This window comes from Lutzomyia longipalpis, chromosome 2 (assembly GCF_024334085.1).
Source record: "Lutzomyia longipalpis isolate SR_M1_2022 chromosome 2, ASM2433408v1".
Classification (NCBI taxonomy): domain Eukaryota; kingdom Metazoa; phylum Arthropoda; class Insecta; order Diptera; family Psychodidae; genus Lutzomyia; species Lutzomyia longipalpis.
The window spans coordinates 18,283,889-18,302,104 of record NC_074708.1 but is presented as its reverse complement, the minus strand read 5'-3'; the positions used below and the strand labels follow the sequence as shown (position 1 = coordinate 18,302,104).

The following is an 18,216-nucleotide window of genomic DNA, read 5'->3' as shown; positions in this document are numbered from 1 at the left end:
ACTATAACATCTATTTATAAAAAAAAAATTAAAAAATTTTTTGTCGCCATTTTGAAAATATTGAGCTCCAACTTTGACATGTCATATCTCGGGTTCTACAAGTCCGATTTTGATCAACTCAACCGCAAATGAAAGGTTTCGTGAAACCCTACAAATGTCTAGAACATTGCAACTTCGAGAAATGACCGCGAGAGACGCTAAAGTCAAAATCAAAATTTTCGAAAATTACGAACTCGAATATTTCGATAATGCCATTATCGATTTACTTCATATTATAATATATTATAGTTGAGGTTAAGACCTTTCCAACGATAGCTCAAACTCGAAAATCTATGGAGCCGTTCCCGAGATATGACGTTTTAAAGATTTCTTGGGGGATGACTTTTCAACTTTTTCGGACTTTGCGCGTATTTAAATGAATTTGCGTTCTAGTTTGCTCTCACAAAATTGGTTCACTGAAAGAAACACAGCTCTCGTAAGCTTGGTCAGCTTACCAGTACATTTAATTCTCCTTCCCAAAAATGTGATTAAAAAAACGTAAAATTAACTTTAAAAAAAATAACATTAATCCTCTTTTATCCGGAAATGATTTTAATGGCACAAAAAAAAGTTTTTTGCTTTGCGTGTTGCTGGAAAAAAATCCCCGCAGAAATGTTTAGGGCGCTGGGCGTGTTTGAAAATCGATTTCTCCGTGGGAATGTTGGAATTTTAATGTGCCGGCCCTTTTTGTCGCCACACAGGTAGTACCGCTGGGGCTACTGCAGCACAACCCGAAGAGGCAGCGGAGAAACCCATTGCCAGCACTGAGAGCCCCACAAATGAATCTCCGGCTGAGGCAACGCCCGTGGCTGTGACAATGTCAGGAGTCCGTCGAAAGCAGATCCTGACACAGAATGGGACAAAGCGCAAAGTGCGTGAGAAGGTGCCACAGCAGGTTCCGCCAGACAACGAATACTACCACATTTGGCACGCCAGCGAAGGTGGTGGCAGTGATGAAGTTCCCTTCGATGCTCCACCACTTCCACCCAAGAATAGCCTCAGTGGGAATTCTCTGCATCGTCCACTAGAGCGCTCCTGGCCACCGAGAGTTTCCCGGCTGACGAAGCCTTCGTGCGAATTCAGCTTCGACATCATCGACACGGACGAGGCGGTGCTGAGTCTGCCCACGGATGTGAATATGGCGGACCAGGTTACCTTTGTGCCCGGAGAATTCTTCACAGAGCACCGTCAGACGGCCACACTCAAGCCGGGCAAGTCCATTGACTGTGATTTCGCGCCATTGGCCACACCCGAGACAGACGGGAGCCTCTCGGATAGAATGGCGGAGAATAGTGGTGGCAGTGGGAATCCAACGCCCAAACTTAAACCGCTGATGAAGAAGAAAATCGGCCCAGATAACTACATCAGCACCATCCTGGCCAAAAAGGTAATTTATCAATTAATTTATGATTAATTTGCCAGAGAGTCTGTTATTAAAATTTAATGTACTGGTAAGCTGATTTTCGATTTTGAGCTATCATTGCAAAGGTCCTAAAATCGATAATGGCATTTTCGAAATATTCGGGTTCGAAATTTTCGAAAATTTTGTTTTTGATTTTAGTGCCTCTGGCGGTCATTTTTCTAAGTTGCAATGTTCTAGACATTTGTTGGGTTTCACGAAACCTTTCATTTGCGCTTGAGTTGATCGAAATCAGACTTGTAGAACCCGAGATATGACATGTAAAAGTTAGAACTCAATATTTTCAAAATGCCGACATAATTTTTTTTAAAATCTTTTTATAAAAGGATGTTATAGTAGGCTGTAATATATCAAAATTTGAAGCAAATCGATAAGGACGTTTTCGAGATATTCATCGAAAACTAAATCGAAAATTTTGTTTTAGATTTTTGGCCCCCTAGCGGTCACTTTTGAAACTTCAGATGTTCTAGAGTTGTAGGGTTTGTTGAGAGCTTTCATTTGAGCCCGAGTTAATCAAAATCGGTCAAGCTGTTTTCGAGTTATGGTCGATTTTCGATGAAAAATTTTGGCGGCCATATTGACTAAACGGCTTTACCGATTTTCGGAAATGAGGTATCGTTGGAAAGGTCTTGATGGCCCCTATAACATAAAAATTTCAGATTTTTAGCTATTACAGGGGCTAAGATATGGCGAAAACAAAATTTTGGGGTTATTCCGGATATAATCGGATTTCTTCAGGTCGATATTTAAACTTTGCCGTTTACCGCAAGTCTCTATCTATTACCGTTCTCTTGCAATTTAGGTTTGTACTACGGCCAGACGGACGGCCGGAAAAAAAAATTTTTGGCGCATACGTTTTTTGGAATGTGGGGACCCTAATTCGTGCTCATCCCAAGTTTGAGCGCGATCTGACGACTTTAGATTTTGCTAGGTACACAAAAGCTGTGTGTGAAAGAAACACAGCTAATTTTCTGAAGAAAATTAGATAAACGAAAATCGATTTAAGATTAATTTTGATCAGAAAACTTCTTAATCTAATAAAAATTTAATTTGTGCCTTTTTTTGGTATGAAAAACTATAATTTAATCCTTATTGAGGTAACACAACTCGATAAACTTGTTTGTGTTTTGTGCTTAATTTATGGCTCAACTGACAGAGCAGTTGATTATTGTCCCACAATCCTTAGGTTCGAATCCCGGTAAATTTTTTTTTGCCACAAACTTTTTTTATTTTTTTTATTCATTTTCAATTTGTTAATTCGTTTAAAAAAATATTTTATGAATCATCTATGAAAATTTCTGTAATTCTCTTCACGAAAATAAATAAAAAGAAAAGAATTTGATTTAATTTTTTCGCATTTTTCCTTTCAAATCTGTGCCACTGAAGGTGATTGAACAGAGTGAAAGCCCCGAGGATGGTGAAAATTCCAATGTGGCAGACGCTAATGGTCTCCCCATGGCGATGGGAGAGACCACCACAGAGGAGTTTGTTACAATCAAACCGCACAAACCACTAACTCGGCAACTTTCCAACGGGAAAAGTAAATTCCATCCCAATGGCTTCATTTCTGCCACGGAGCAGGAGCTGTCATTTGATGAGGAAAATCAGCATTACATGCTGTGCCGGAAATTGTCTCCTCATCGACCACGGAGTCCACCGTCGGGGTCCTCAACGCGATCTGCTTCACCACTGGACAATGTTATGTCATCCCCGGAAGGAGCTGCTTCGCCCATTGTTCACCAGAAGCCCTTCCGGCCACAACCGCGTCTTCTCACGCGAGTTGGTGGATCAGGTAAAGGCACCTCATAAATTGATATTTTGTTGGCGGTTTGTAATTAAAATTTGTTGTTGTAGGATCCAGCGGAGGGAATCTCATTTGTCCCCCAACGCCTACGCATCATGCACGAAGGCTGAGATCCTTGGCAGATAGTATGGGGCCACCGGAACTCCATTCGCGTGATGTTTTCTCCCCCGAGAGTATCCCATCGCCCGAAATTCGTCACGCTGAGGTGGTTTTGTTGAGTAAGAGAACGGATTTCGGGCGTATGGCTGATGCTGGGGCAAGTGGGGGCGATGGAGAGCTTCCAATGCGACATCTGACCCCCACACGATTGCCCTCAATTCCGGAAAGGGCACGCGGGGCAGTGGCAGAGTCGGAGGAACCTCTCCCGCCCGCCTGGGAGGCACGTATGGATAGTCATGGGAGGATTTTCTACATTGATCACACGACCCGGACAACGAGTTGGCAGCGTCCGGGGGCGTCGTACAATTTGGCCTCAATGGGTGGCCGGGAGCAGCATCGGCAGCAACTAGATAGACGCTATCAGTCCATTAGACGCACAATTACCAACGATTCGCGCCCTCCTCCGGCATCCCTGGTCCACAGGGGGTCCAATGCCAGCAGCAGTGAAGGTGAATCCACAGATGGCACCCAATCGCGAGCTCCCTCCTCGCCGGCAATTCAAGAATCTCATCCAGCTCTCTTATTGCTCTCTCGTCCTGACTTCTACTCAATGCTCCACACAAATCCCGAAGCTCTCGGGATCTACAATCGCAATGCCGCTCTCAAGCACATGGTGCTGCGCATTAGGAGGGATGCCAACTGCTTTGCTAGGTATCAATACAATAAGGATCTCGTGGCACTCGTTAATTGCTTCGCTGTTGGTGATCGAGAACTACCGTCCGGGTGGGAGACGAAGTTGGATTCCTCTGGAAAGGTAAGGATGATTTGTGAGGAATCTTAAAGACAAATAAATTCAATTAGTTGGTGTTCCCCTTCAGATCGGGCTCAAACTTGGTATGAGCACGTTTTAGACATCCCACATTACGAAAATGGTGGTGGAAAATTTTTGATCCGGCCGGCCTGCCGATGATGGTCCAAACATTACCTTATAACTTGAGAACAGTAACAGATAAAAACTTCCGGTTTGAAGTTTTCTATAGGAATGTGGGTGTAAAATTTCATTTTTTCGCATTTTCAAAATCCAAGATGGCCGCCGTCCGCCATTTTGAACTACCGTCAACCACTACCCTTATAGCTAGAGGTCTGAAATTTTAGTATGTTGTAGAACTCAGTGAGACGTTTTCATCAACAATTCATACTTGAAAATCGGTCAAGCGGTTTAGCAAATATAGCGGCCTAAAGCAAAAAGTGTTTTTTTGATATAACTTGAGAACGACTTGACCGATTTTGACCAACTTAGGTTCAAATGAAAGGTTTCAAGAAGCCCTACAACTATCTTGAACATTCCAAGTTCCAAAAATGACCGCAAGAGGCGCTAAAATCAAAAACAAAAATTGCCTAACTTTAAGGGGCAATATCTCCGAATCCCCATTATCGATTTCCTTTAAATTTTGATATGTTGTAGTCTGACTCAATATCTTTTACCAGTCCGAAAATGAAGAAATTCTATGTCGCCGTTTAGAAGATATGGCCATTTGAAAAATTCTTGAATTTGAAAAGTTATAAGAGCCATATCTCTTAACCTCTAGGCCGCCAAGCGGGGTCGTTGAACGACCCCAGCCCTATATTTCGTGCTATAACTTAATAAATATAAAAGATACCATTCCCATCTTTTGGAAATAAGTTCTTTGGTTATCTGAGGAGGTTGTGTAAAAATTTCAGCTCAATCCGTCCACCACAAGAAAAGTTATTAAGGAAATTGTAGAAGAAGGGAATTCAAAAATTGGTGTAACGGCCATGCTGCGGAAAATTTCTTAGAATGAAGTTAGTCACATCATAAATCATATGGTTGAAGGGGGTTGAAGGGTTGTGTTTACTTTCTCACTTTACCATCTCAGTGTCAGAATTATCGCGAATAAGTAACATAAACAACATAAAACATAATTAGAAGCATATAAATGTGCAAAACAATAAAGAATATTCGAGAAATATTGCCATTTATCACGGTGCGGGAAGTGAGGGGAATGTGGGGAAGTAGTGAAAAAAAATAGCAGTTGCGGTCAACTTCGTGGCGAATTTCTCACGAAGAAAGTGTGAAAAATGAGTGAAAAATGTTTTTCCCTAATATCTTCTTCTGCGTGTTTCCGGGTGGCGAATTTGTGATACAAGGGGCAAGAGGACTATATAAGGAGTCTAAAGGTAGTGACCCGACAGTTCCCGGTTTTATAGTTTATGAGAAAATCGACTTCCTTCTTGGGGTCGTTCAACGACCCCACCTTGGCGCTCTAAGGAAGCTCCAAGGTCTTGGCGGCCAGCAGGTTAAACGGTCTGTCCGATTTTGCCCAACTTGGTATCAAATTAAAGGTTTTGCAAAACTCTACAACTTTCTAAAACATCAGAAACCTCTAGAACTATTCCTTCAAGATAAAAAATGCGAAAAACTGTTTTGGTGAAACAAAAATCCGCCATTTTGTGTTCTAGAGGTGACCTTGAAAATCATTGAGATATATATCAAATTACAGCTTGTTTCAAGACTTTTCCAAAACTAGTCAAGAAATTTCTGTAGGTCTTATAGAACCAGAGATATGACCATTTTTATGCATCAAATTACTGAATTTCATCAACTATGCCTACTAATACTGCTCACAAATCGAATTACAACGCATAATAAAACTTCTACACGTTGTGGGACACCACATCTTATAACTGGACGCGTTATGATTGACTTTTCTTCACTATTTTCAGCAATTTTTCATCGATCACACAAACCGCAAGACATCCTTTATGGATCCACGTGTACCGACCGAATGTCCACGGGTGCGACATCGAGCAGCATCCGAGGTGCTAAATGACATCGCTCCGGTGCCCCCACCACGTCCACTAACCCTCCCGCGACCCCCTATCGGCTCTCCGGACATCCCCGTGGCATACAACGACAAAGTAGTGGCCTTCCTGCGGCAGCCCAACATCCTGGAGATCCTCCGTGAGCGACAGGGCTCAAGTGGGTGCTCCCGATCGCTGCGGGAGAAGATCAATGCGGTACGCGTGGAAGGGGCATCGGCACTTGAGCGCTTCGGACATGATCTCCAACTGACAATTCTGCTCAGGTAAGAATTTTTTTAAATTTGTTTTGAACACTGTCGTGGAATTTTGTCATGAAATTCCTAAGACGATATTTTACCATATCGGGTTGGCATTAGCAAAAACAAAGATCGTCTTGTTCTCATCGTCAGTATGGCCAACATATTCTCACATATCGAGGATCATTCATGCCAAAATACCGCGGAAATTGTTGCAATAATTGCATTTGATTTAGAAGGGGCCTAATTATTTGAGTACAGCGCTGCAGATATTTGGATGAACAAATGGATTTCTAGAACACAACCAAATCGTTGTGATTCTTTTGTTAAATCTTAAACAATTAGATTTGTCTAAAAAGAAGATCTAGAAATTGATTCAGAATCCCTAAAAAGGTTTAAGAAACGAGAAATGTGATTCAAAAAATGTTTCGTGATTCTTTAGGGATTCTATTTAATTGTAAATAGAATCTCAAATTGGTGTTTTGAGAATTTTGTTCATGAAACAATGAAAATGATTCTAAAGATGTTTCGGTGATTCTTGTGATTCCTTTCATAAAAATATTAAGTTTGTTTAATTTTAAATCTTACAATTTCTATAAAATGATTAATTGGGATTCATGAACTGAAGACAGTGATTCTAAAACCGTTTCTTGATTCCTGATTTCGCACAGATACTGAAACTCGTTTTATGTTACTCTTCTAACCTTTCTTTTAGAATCTAGAAAAAGATTCGTAAAAGATGAAAATGATTCTAAAAATGTTTCGGTGATTTTTGAGATTCTTTGAATAAAAAAAATATCAAGTACATATATTTAAAACAAATCTTACAAGCTCTATAAAATGACTAAGAATCTAATTGGGATTCACGAAACGAAGAAAATGATTCTAAAACTGTTTCATGATTCCTGTGATTTTATTAATTTCACACAGATACTGAAACTCGTTTCACGCGAATCTTGCATGTTATATAAATTCTTCTGAAATCTTAAAAGATTTTTGCGAATCGATAAAATGATTCTGAAAATTTAACAGTTACATATAGTTTATTTAAAAATTCCAAGAAAAGATTCACAAAACGATGAAGGTGATTCTAAAAATGTTTCGTAATTTTTGAGACTCTGAATTTGAAACGAAACCCTAAATTGGTTTCATGCGAATCTTGAATGCTATAAAATGTATTAAGATTTAAAAAATGATTCGAAAAACGATCCAAATGATTCAAAAATTGTTTCGTGGGGTACTGCAAATTCTATTCATTTTTAAAAGTATAATAAAATGTTTTATAATTTACAAAGAAAAGATTCACAAAACGATGAAAATGATTCAAAGCTGCTTCGTGATTCTTTTGATTCTATTTATTTTAGAAAGTCGTAATAAAATTTTTTAGAATCTACAAACAAGTTTCGCCAAACGATGAAAGTGATTCTAAAAGTGTTTCGTGGTTCTTGTGATTCTATTTATTTCAGCCGAAACATAAAATTCGATTCACGCGAATTTTGTAAAATTGTTATAAAATTTAAAAATGATTCACGAAACGAAAGAAATGTTTCATGATTTTTGTGATTCTAATCAATAATTTAATGAAATGTTTTAGAATCTATAAAGAAAAGATTCACGAATCACGAAACGATGAAAATGATTCAAAAAATGTTTCGTGATTCTTGTGATTCTATTCTAGTCAATAATTTTAAAAAAATACAAATTCTTTAGTGAATGCAAAACTGGGATAAAAAAACAAATATTGGGGAGCTTTCTAATTAAATTCAAACGGAAAATCTCTATAAAATATTATTTCTCAAAATTTTCTCCAAAAAATAAGAAAACTTTTCTAGCGCAGGACTCTTTTAAAATCTGTTATGATGTGAGTTTCTTCAGTTTTGATGAATGAAGCGCAAAAGAGGTCCATTTTCGTTTAATGTTTGCTTTAAATACATAAAATTCAAAGCGCTGAAAGAGTGAGAGTGGAATTTAGTGTATCAGTCTGTTCACAAATTAGTTGGCTATTATGAGTGCTATTTAGTGATTTATTAGCGATAAAAATGTCTCCATTAATTATTCATGAGGGAGGGAGACTCGACGAAGAAATTCATTCATGAATTTTCGTTCATTGATGAGATACGATTGACTTGATTGGTCGATGTTTTTGAGCCTCGCGATGGTGATGAATGGAGAATCACAGCAAAAAGGGGGAGACGATGGGATCACAAATTGTGTTCGCTCTCTGTTTGAAAAAGTAAACAGATGGAGGAAAATAACAAAAATAAAAAAAATATATTACGCAAAGTGGGGTGAGTATGCGCACAATTGTATGATGTGTGCGCGTTCACTTGGAGCCAATTTATTGACACCACTCTGCTTCAAATTAAATCACTTTTTCGATGGATATAAATTTAAACTTGAGCAGAAAGATCTTGGCATTAACCTTGTTGGCAATTTTCGATGGTTCTCTTTTGTGAATTTTAATACAAAATTCTTATGTTATATTAATGTAAATAGATCAAAAATCAACGTGATCTATTTTTTTCTTCATGCTAAAAGTTATTTTCAATTGAATTTTCACGCTCTGCCGCGTAACGAATCAAAAGTGAACCACTTCACTTTCGGTTTCAATCTTGGAAGTGTTTATTTTTTTTTGTATGTTTATTTTTCCAATAATCTCACTCAGCCTCTAATCTATTGAGAATTGCATGTTGTGAGAAGAAAAAAAAAGAAGAGGAGGGTCAGATTAATTCTACATACAAAATTCACTTTTTACGTTAATGCGAAATGTGAATTAAAAATTCATTTTGGAAATGGGTTGATTGAGAAATTCTTGCTAAACTTATTTCTTTTTACATTTTCTTTTATTTCGTCTTTGGGAAATTTTCTGAAGAAAATCGAAATAAAAAATTTTATTTTTATATTCAACAGTTTGGAAATTCACTAACAATTGTAAAGTAAAAATGTTTGCGTAAATGATGTAAAAAAAAGTATGAAGAAGAGAACTCATAAAAAATGGAAAGTCTTAAAAAAATCTTAACCCTTTTTAACCTTTTCGCGTCCAGCGTGAAATATAAAAAACATTAAAACATATGCGCTCTTTTATCAAGATATTTATTCTAAAAATGCTCTCAGAGGACATTTTTTATGAAAAACGTCTTCTTCGACTTCTTTTACATTGAATTTCCAGTTATTTCTAACTAGGAAAAATAATTAAAATAAAGACTTAGGAAAATTAAATGTTTCACGTTTAAGTTTACGTATGACCCAAAAAAAGTGAAAGGGTCACATAAACAAAAAAATACAATAGTGACGTCATTCTTTAGATTTTTGGGCAAGTCTTTATCGGCTTTTTCTAATTATTCACAATGAAGAATGTAAAATATCGATTTCTTTTTCTTTTTTTGATTCTCGGCAAAATTATGCATGTCTTGATTGATTCCTCTAATGAGAGTTTACGAAAAAGAATCTTATATGTCTAAAAGAAACATAAAGTGAGGTTAAGTTTTCTATTTGACGACAAACTTGCAATGAGTTTGACATGACATCGTAAAAAAATAAAACACACAAGTAACAGGATTTTAAATAAAAAAGAAAAGATCATTAGTAGTAAAATTAAGCTTTTTAGTACTCTATTTATAAATACATAACCTCACAATTTTTATTTTCCTTCTTTCCTATAATTTATTGATTATAGGGGAGACCGGGGTAAAATAAGTCATTTTCAAATGCCAATTTCTCCGAAGTTATAAATCGGAAAAATCGGAAAAAATTAGGGTGGAAAGCCCTATACACCTACAATTTTTGACAGTAATTTGGAGGTTATCCGATCAGTACTTTAGGAGTTAAAAATGAAAATAGATTTTTGGCCCATTTCCCAAACTTTTGCGTATTGAGAAAAACGCGTTTTCCGAAGTTTTCCTTCAGCAATTTTCCAATCTGATAATTTTTCTCACTAGCTGGATTAGTGCAGAAAACGTTGCCAAGGTGTATTTTTCATTAACTTTTAATGATTTTTCTGTACAATTATTTGAATCAAAACATACCCCTTGGGGTAGATAGGGTCAACCCATGTAAATCATATGGGAGTTCGAAATTTTCGACATATTTTCTATTCATTTGTTGCAAAATGGCGTGTTTGAGAAAATTGCAAAATTCTCTGTTTTAGTGCGTATAAAAGTGAAATTCCTTGTCGCGGATCAAAAGGTGAGAAGGTTAGCTATCAACTACTATCAATCTCTCAGGTGGAAAATCTTTGGAAATGTCGGAAAATTCGACCGACTTTATTTAGCCAACTGGTGACTATATTTACCCACCGCGTCTAAAAAAAGTCAGAAGCGGAAGGGTTTAGGAAAAGCTCAAAAACTCATATTTCCCGTGGAGATAGAGAAAAATGGTCTGAGACAAAGTTGTAGGCCAGGAAATTTCCTATAAGAATGACCTATCGAGGAAATTTTCTTGTCCTTGGGGAATCCTGCAGATAAGGAATTATGCAAATTGACTTTTTTTACCCCGGTCTCCCCTACATATTTTCCACTTAAATTCTCTGAATGGATCTAAAAACATTTTATGTAAAAACATAATCAGGCATATTTTTCTTTTTTATCGCGATAATGCCGTAGAATAATTTTTACGACAGCGTAAAGAACATAACCTCACATATTGTATTCTACTGCATTTTACTGATTTACTTTTTAATCAATTACCTACTTCTGTTTTTATACAATTTCCTTCGAAGAAATAATCAAATCCAATAGTGTTCTTTTTATTATTTTAGTCCACAACAAGATTCTCCTTTACATCATGTTGTAACGTAGAGAATAAACGTAAAACTTTTTCCCACTAAGAAGGGACCCTAATATCTTTTAAAAAACAAAACTAAAAATTTTTTTTTACAATTTTATAAATTTCATTTTCAACGAGAACATTTTAAGCAACTATTAACGGGTGAATTATGTAGAAATATAGATTTTTATAATGTTATAATATTTTACCAGCAATTGCATGGAGTTTAAAGTAGCTATTGTTAATTAAATCCATGCTGTGGTCACTGCACCTGAGCCTGACCTTGCGATTCCGCAGCTAATTCGGATTTTATGCTTATATTCTTTCTTCATAAATCTGTTTTGATTGAATCTCAAATCCGATGTGTCTTTGGCGCGTAATTAAGAAAAATACGCGCGTGGCGGGGAAAAGTATCTATCTACGGTTGGTTTTCATTGAGAAGAAGATATCGATCGCATTCTAATGCGATAAGCCATCACTCTGGGAATTTCTCACTTCTTCATACTCCCGCTCTAGAGTTGTAAATTAAATGGATGGGCAATTAAGAGGCTGGCTGGAAATAGTTTTGCCGTTGTAAATTAATCATCTGTGGCGGCGACGGGGGTAAATAAATACATACTTTATTGCAGAAGAGAAAAATATTTACTCAACATTTGCCCAATTGCTGATGACTTTGATCGCGAACTATCTTATCAAAATCACACCATTGAGGGAGGATGATGTTTTTAGAGGTGTTTGTGCTTTTTGTTTTATTGGCGCATATCCACCTACCCAATTACACATAATTAAATGCATATAAAGCAATGAAGTCATTAACTAATTGGCATCTTTTTTTTGCCTCTATTTATTCCTGTTCTTGGCTGGAAGCTCAAAAGACCTTCATGAGGAGGCAATGCTAAGTTTCACAATATTTCACGGGCTTAAAAATTCGTGGTCTGTATGTGAGTTTTGTTGTTGTTTTTTTTGTGCAAAGTCTCTGTTCCTCCTTTAATCTCGCCCAAATCAACAAAATGTGCAGAATAAAAACCATGACGATCTAAATTCAATGTGGGTGATTTTCATAAATCAATTCCCCACCAATTCAACCTCTCGCGCATGGTGTGCACTTGAAGGGTGAAAAAGAAACTTTCTGCAATTACTGTGCCGAGGTTCTTGACGCTTTATTTTTATTTTCGTATCATAAACTCGCACAAGCAATCCCCGGCAATTTAGTCGGTTATTAAGATGAGACGTTTATTTTGTCAAATAGCACCGTCTTCCGTGTGTGCTGTTAAAATGTAAAAATTTCTTTTTAACCATTTTCAGACAGGGAGGGTTAAAAGCTCTTTATTGGCAAGAAAATTTTACTTGCTTGAGGACAATTGAGGAAAGATAAAAAAGTTAAAATTGATTTAAAATTTCATTAAGCTCAATTTTCTTATGAATTTAAATGCAAAAAAAATCGTTTAATTCTTGAAATAAATAAACCCTTTATATGACATTTTCTTCACTTTTGTAGCGTAATTAATAGAAGGCGTGGCTCGCATTCCAAATGACCCGAGTTCGAATCTCAACCAATGCATTTTTTTTGCCTAAAACAATAAGCTTTTTTCCAACTGAACCTATTCTCAAACTAACTTTTTCTTTCATAAAAGTATGTTTTTTTTACGAAACAAAACCAAGTCCCAAAAGGGTTAAAAAAAATCTTATCACGTCGAAAATGACAAGACGACAAATTGAGCAAATATTAATGAAATTACAAATGCGTCTTGAATTTTCCTTGTGAAAGAAAATCCCCCGGTTGAGTTTCACAACATCCGCTATGCCAAATGAATGTCCCTGTTATCTTCTACTGGGGCAACAAGAGGCGCGTGAGAATGTGAAAAGACGGTTATAGAATTTGGATCATTTACAATATCATTTATAAGATGTGAAACTCGATGCAAAGAATTTGCTGATTGGCAAATATGAGAAGGATCTCTCTTATCGCCATTCATTGAGCCATATGGGACATCTCATGGGAAAATGCTTATCGGATTTCTCTCTCCTCAACCATCCGGACAGCCGCATTCTTAAACTATTTTTTTTTTTGTTTTCGAAGGAGTTTATTTATCTTACCAAACAATAATAAATTGCTCATGAATTTGAGTGCGCACAGAGTTGTTGTCTTTAACTGTCCATAGTCGGTACATTGAGTATTCTCAGCGTTTATCTATGCGCATTTATATAAAATTTTAATTTTTAGAGCTAGGAAAATTAATTTAGAAAACAATGACTATTTTCCGTGGATTTTTTGAATCATATTTGAAAAGTATTAATCATCGAATAGATGGAATGACAGTCATTTTTAGAGATAAGAATTCAGTGCTCTTGTTTATATTTCTTATGTTGTCTGTCTTTGTCACAAAGCGAGTCATTTTCTAGTTAGAACGTAATAGAAAAAAATTATCTAAACTAAAATAGAATCAAAATTTTATTTTAAGGGGGTTAAGGAAGGGTGTTTAGGACACTTAAGGGTTTAGGAAAAGCTCAAAATATCATATTTCTCAAACAGATAATGCGAAATGTAGGGGAAACTGGGGTAATTTGGTGAATTTTTGGGAGATAATTTTTCCTGAGTTCCATGGAAATATTTGAGATTTCCCATGAGAACTATCTTATAGGAAATTTTCCGGGCTACAACTTTGTCTCAGACGATTTTTCTCTATCTCAACGGGAAAATGCTTTTTTCAGGCCATTTTCCAAACCCTTACACATTTGCCTGTTCCAAAAATCCTGGGGTAAAATGGTTAATTGCGTTTTTTGTTCGCTAATCTTAATTTAATGAAATTATTTTAGCAAGGCACTATAATATCTATTGAGAATGAGAGATTTATGTAACAATTAAAACGTTTTTTTTATTAAAAAAATACAAAAAAATAAGATAAAACGTTAAATTTAAGAAATTGAATTTTTATTTTTTTAGTTTATTAAAATTGGTAATAGTGCTTAAACATCCCAAATTGTATATAATATAGTTATACTAATTGAGGGAAATTATTTTTTCAAAAATTTAAAAAGTTATTTAAAAAAAAAACACCAAATTCACCATTTTGCCCCAAGGGGTACCTACTTTTTACTATCAGAGTTCTACGGGAAAACTCGGAAAATTCAGTTTAGATTAGTGTTTAGCAATAGCTACTCTGTCTAAAAATGCATTTGGATCTAAAATATTGCAGAGAATTTCGCCAAAACTTAATTTCTAGTTGAGAGGTCAGAGTAACTTTGAGGTTCGAAAAATTTGTTTTTCAAATAAAAGCCAAAATATTGGATCAATTGTTATGAAACTTTCTAGGCTTAGACAGGGGTAGGAAGTGCAACTACTGACGAAATTAGACAAATTAGCTCCCACTGCTTCTTGAGATATTAATTTTTATTTTTTTTCAAATTCACCATTTTACCCCAGTTACCCCTATAGCTCATTTCTATAGGAAATTTATTGCTCTATAATTCTTTCTCAGATCATTTTGTTCTATTTAGCTAGGAAATATAATATTTCAGGCTTTTTCCAAACCCTTAAGTGACTTTATTAGCCCCGCCCTCCCCTAATTATTACTATTTATATGAGAAATGTGAAGGTAAAGTCAATCCCTTATCAAGATTCCAGGGAATTCCGAACACTTCCATTAAATCAATTTATTTTTTCTTTCACTTTCAGTTTATTGTTCTAGATAAGACAATGTTCTTTTTATTTTCATATTTTGTCAGTTCTCCTCATTTCACTCTTCAGTTGCAATAAAGTCTTCGTTGAATTTACAGTTGTCGATAAATTTTCTTCAAGTGTCTCTTCAAGTGCATTCGAACGTTTCTTTTTCTCTAAATTATCTCTAAATTTTTCCGTTTTGTGGGTTAATTGAGGAAGTATGTGGAACTGCTGAAAGCCAAATGATTTAGAAGAGATTTAGATTTGTGGTTGTTATCAAAAATTCAGTGGAATTATCTAAAGCTCACAGAGTCATAAATAAACGCGCGAAAAAGTTTTTTAAAAAAAAATCCCGTCCGATTCACCAATTAGCACAATCTGTGGTTGTCTCGTGAAGAAATTCGATTAGTTAATCTTATCTTTTCTTCCACCACATTCAATATTGTTTGATTCGCGTATTTTTCTTTAATATTTTATACCGAGAATTTTTAATGCAGACACAATGCACTCATCGAGGGTCAAGTTGCTGAATTGAAAAGAAAAGGGAACGTCGTAAGTAATTAGAAAAATAAATATAACTGTTTCGATAGTAAAAGAAAAAAAAAAGTTGTGGGAGTGTGTGAAGAAAAATCCCCCATAAATTATTCAAAAGACAGTTCGTAGTGAGGATTCGCATGGAGATGATGGAGAGAATGAAGAAAGAGAGAATTATATTGAAATACTTCGAGTATTTACTTCCACTTTTCTTTTGTTTATTTCTCTGATTTGTTTCTATGTTTGATTTTTTTTATGGTTGTCTATAAAATGTGAGTCAATTGATTTTGAATTATGAATTTATTAATATATGGCGTGAAGATGGTGAGATTTCCTTTTTCTGGGATGAAGGCGAAGAGGAAAAAAACGGGGGAAATCACATTGAGATGAGCTATATGTGGAAAGTGAGCACGAGAAATTGTTTAGAATTCTTCAAAACAATTGTCCATATTATACCTTTAGTTGGTGTTTTAAATATAAAAACAATCGCGTCACTCACCTTCTAGGGAGCGCACAAATTGGAAAATGCGCAAAGTATGGTGATAAATTCAGGGACACCGGAAAAAAGTTTTTCTTCTCTCCCCACGCGGCGTCTTTGCAATTTCAATGCGTGTGCGTTGAGAAGATCTTCTCCATTTTAGTTTAGAGAAATATACTCAAATAGAAACCGTTGATTAATAAATAATTAAATTTTAATTATTCTTTCCCAAATGTAAAGGGTCGACGTTACATTTTACATTTTGTGCCAAACATTAGATATAAAAATTTTGTTTGGCTAAACTTTTACGCTTTATGTGGTTGTGATTCCTATGATGGAAACATGTGTTTTTGCTTCTAAATGTTTCGTCTTATTTTGAATTTCTCAAGAAATCTTTAAATAATAATTCTCTGCTGGTATTTTTTGTTTTACTTCTTGAAAATGTGTATTTTCACAAAATACAACATCAACGGCTGGGAATAATGAAGAGATATTTGATGAATAATTCTTTTTATCTAGACTAAGGAACAATAACTTATACGCATTAAGTTTATGCGACAGACTTTATTATTTTGTCCCACTTTTTATTTGCAAAACATAGCAAAGTTTTCATAAAATTTTCATACTGTAATGAAAATATCAAAAACAAGGAATTTTCTCTCTTTATATTCCTTTAATTAGGATGACATGAAAATCTCTAGAGATAGGTTTAATATTTCCGCAATTACTTTTATATTTAGTAAAGCATTGGAATAGAATTTTTTTTCAAAGGAGCTTATTCGCATTCCTCTAGGAAATTCGAGGAAATAATCGGAGCGTAATCTTGTGAAAAGATTGAAAGAGTTTTTAAAAATTTTGAAAAGATTTCTCATTTTCCATCGGGATTAACTAGGCAAAAATTCGAGGAAAATTTGGATAACAATTTGCCCAAAAACGCAAACAGTGGCGTCATAATAGCGTTTTTGTTACTTTAAATGTCTGGAACAAAAATTAGCGAATAATCACAATATTTTACAGATACATATCTGAATATTCTCATTTTCAGCTAGAATTTAGTACTTCTTCAGCTTGAATTTACTACTTTCTCGGTTGAATTTACTGTTTTTTTTTAGTACTTATTAGGATTGAATTTAGTACTTATCCGCCTTAAATTTAGTACTTTTTCCGATTGAATTCGAAACCATTTCGCTTAGAATTTACAATATTTTTGGCTAGAATTTAGTATGTTTTCAATCATAATTTAGTACTTTTATTTATTGGATTTATTGAATTTACTTCTTAAGATTGAATTTTAAAAAGAACTAAATTCTAGCCGAAGTAGTAAAATCAACTCAAAAAAGTACTAACTTCAATAATTAAAAGAACTAAATTTTATCCAATAACAAAGTTAATTCTAGCTGAAAATTATACTGAATACAATGGGAAAAGGTACTAAATTTAAGCTTATTGCTTATTGCTAAATTGAATTTCACTTCTTTGACTAGAATTTAGTACTTTTTAAGCTTTTGCTCCTCAGTTGAATATTTTGATTTCTTTGCGGAATCATCCGAATAATCCAAATATTTTTATTCAGATATACCCACACGTTGAAAAAAAAAACAAATCTGAAATGAAAAACAATTTTACAAAAGGATTATTAGGATTAATTTTTCAATATTATTTTTAAAACAAAACAAATTGATCACTTACAATAGCTGTGCGCATAGACTTTGGTGTTTGAGGAAACCCTTGGTTGTATAGAAACGGAAGAATGCTTGGGGCGAAGTTGCCCAAGCGCCGTAAGTTGGTGCAAAGTGAGAGAGCCCGCAAATTGAACCCCTTCTATATGGAGGAGAAGGCACTAAACATCGTGCCTTGTGGCGCACGTTAGTCACTTTTGGGCATTCGATCGTTTCGCGCGCACGCGGCTCAGTCTTCATCCCACCTCAAAGAAGTGGCACGCGATCGAGCAATACTAAATTTTGTTTGTGGTGCGCGGAAAAATGAGATTTATCAAATTTTCTGATAAATTTAAATTTTGTGACATTGTGAAATAAATATTGGAAAAAAAAGAAGTTAGTTTGTGAAATTCTTTTTGATGGGGTTAATTTCCTCAAAAGAAATTCGTACATTGAAGCTTTCATTGAGCTTTTCGAGAAAACTTTTGATGATTATGCACCTGTTCTGTGAGAGAATTGTTATTTATGAAGCACACGCATTTTTTTGCCGCTTAGAATTTTCACTTCGTTACTTTACTTTTTTGTGCGTTTGCGTATACTAGAAGGTGGATGTTTGGAACATTGCTGCACGCGCCAGTCGCGTACCGCATTTTCGAAATTGAGAGTGCGCAAGCTGGAA

The 18,216-nt window shown here is 35.4% G+C and overlaps 1 protein-coding gene across 4 annotated transcripts in view; it reads left to right on the top strand.

The window, feature by feature from the left end:
* LOC129791107 (E3 ubiquitin-protein ligase HECW2) overlaps window positions 1-18,216 on the top strand; it is a 29,131-nt gene that overhangs the window by 1,602 nt on the left and 9,313 nt on the right. Inside the window, exons 2-5 of one of the 4 annotated variants that reach the window (XM_055829051.1) lie at window positions 741-1,426; window positions 2,846-3,251; window positions 3,314-4,176; window positions 6,108-6,469. In XM_055829051.1, coding sequence (XP_055685026.1) covers window positions 741-1,426; window positions 2,846-3,251; window positions 3,314-4,176; window positions 6,108-6,469 — 2,317 coding nt within the window. Of the gene's footprint in view, window positions 1-740; window positions 1,427-2,845; window positions 3,252-3,313; window positions 4,177-6,107; window positions 6,470-17,749; window positions 17,934-18,216 lie in introns of those variants that run through there. The other 3 variants (XM_055829052.1, XM_055829054.1, XM_055829053.1) reach the window with 3 other exon arrangements.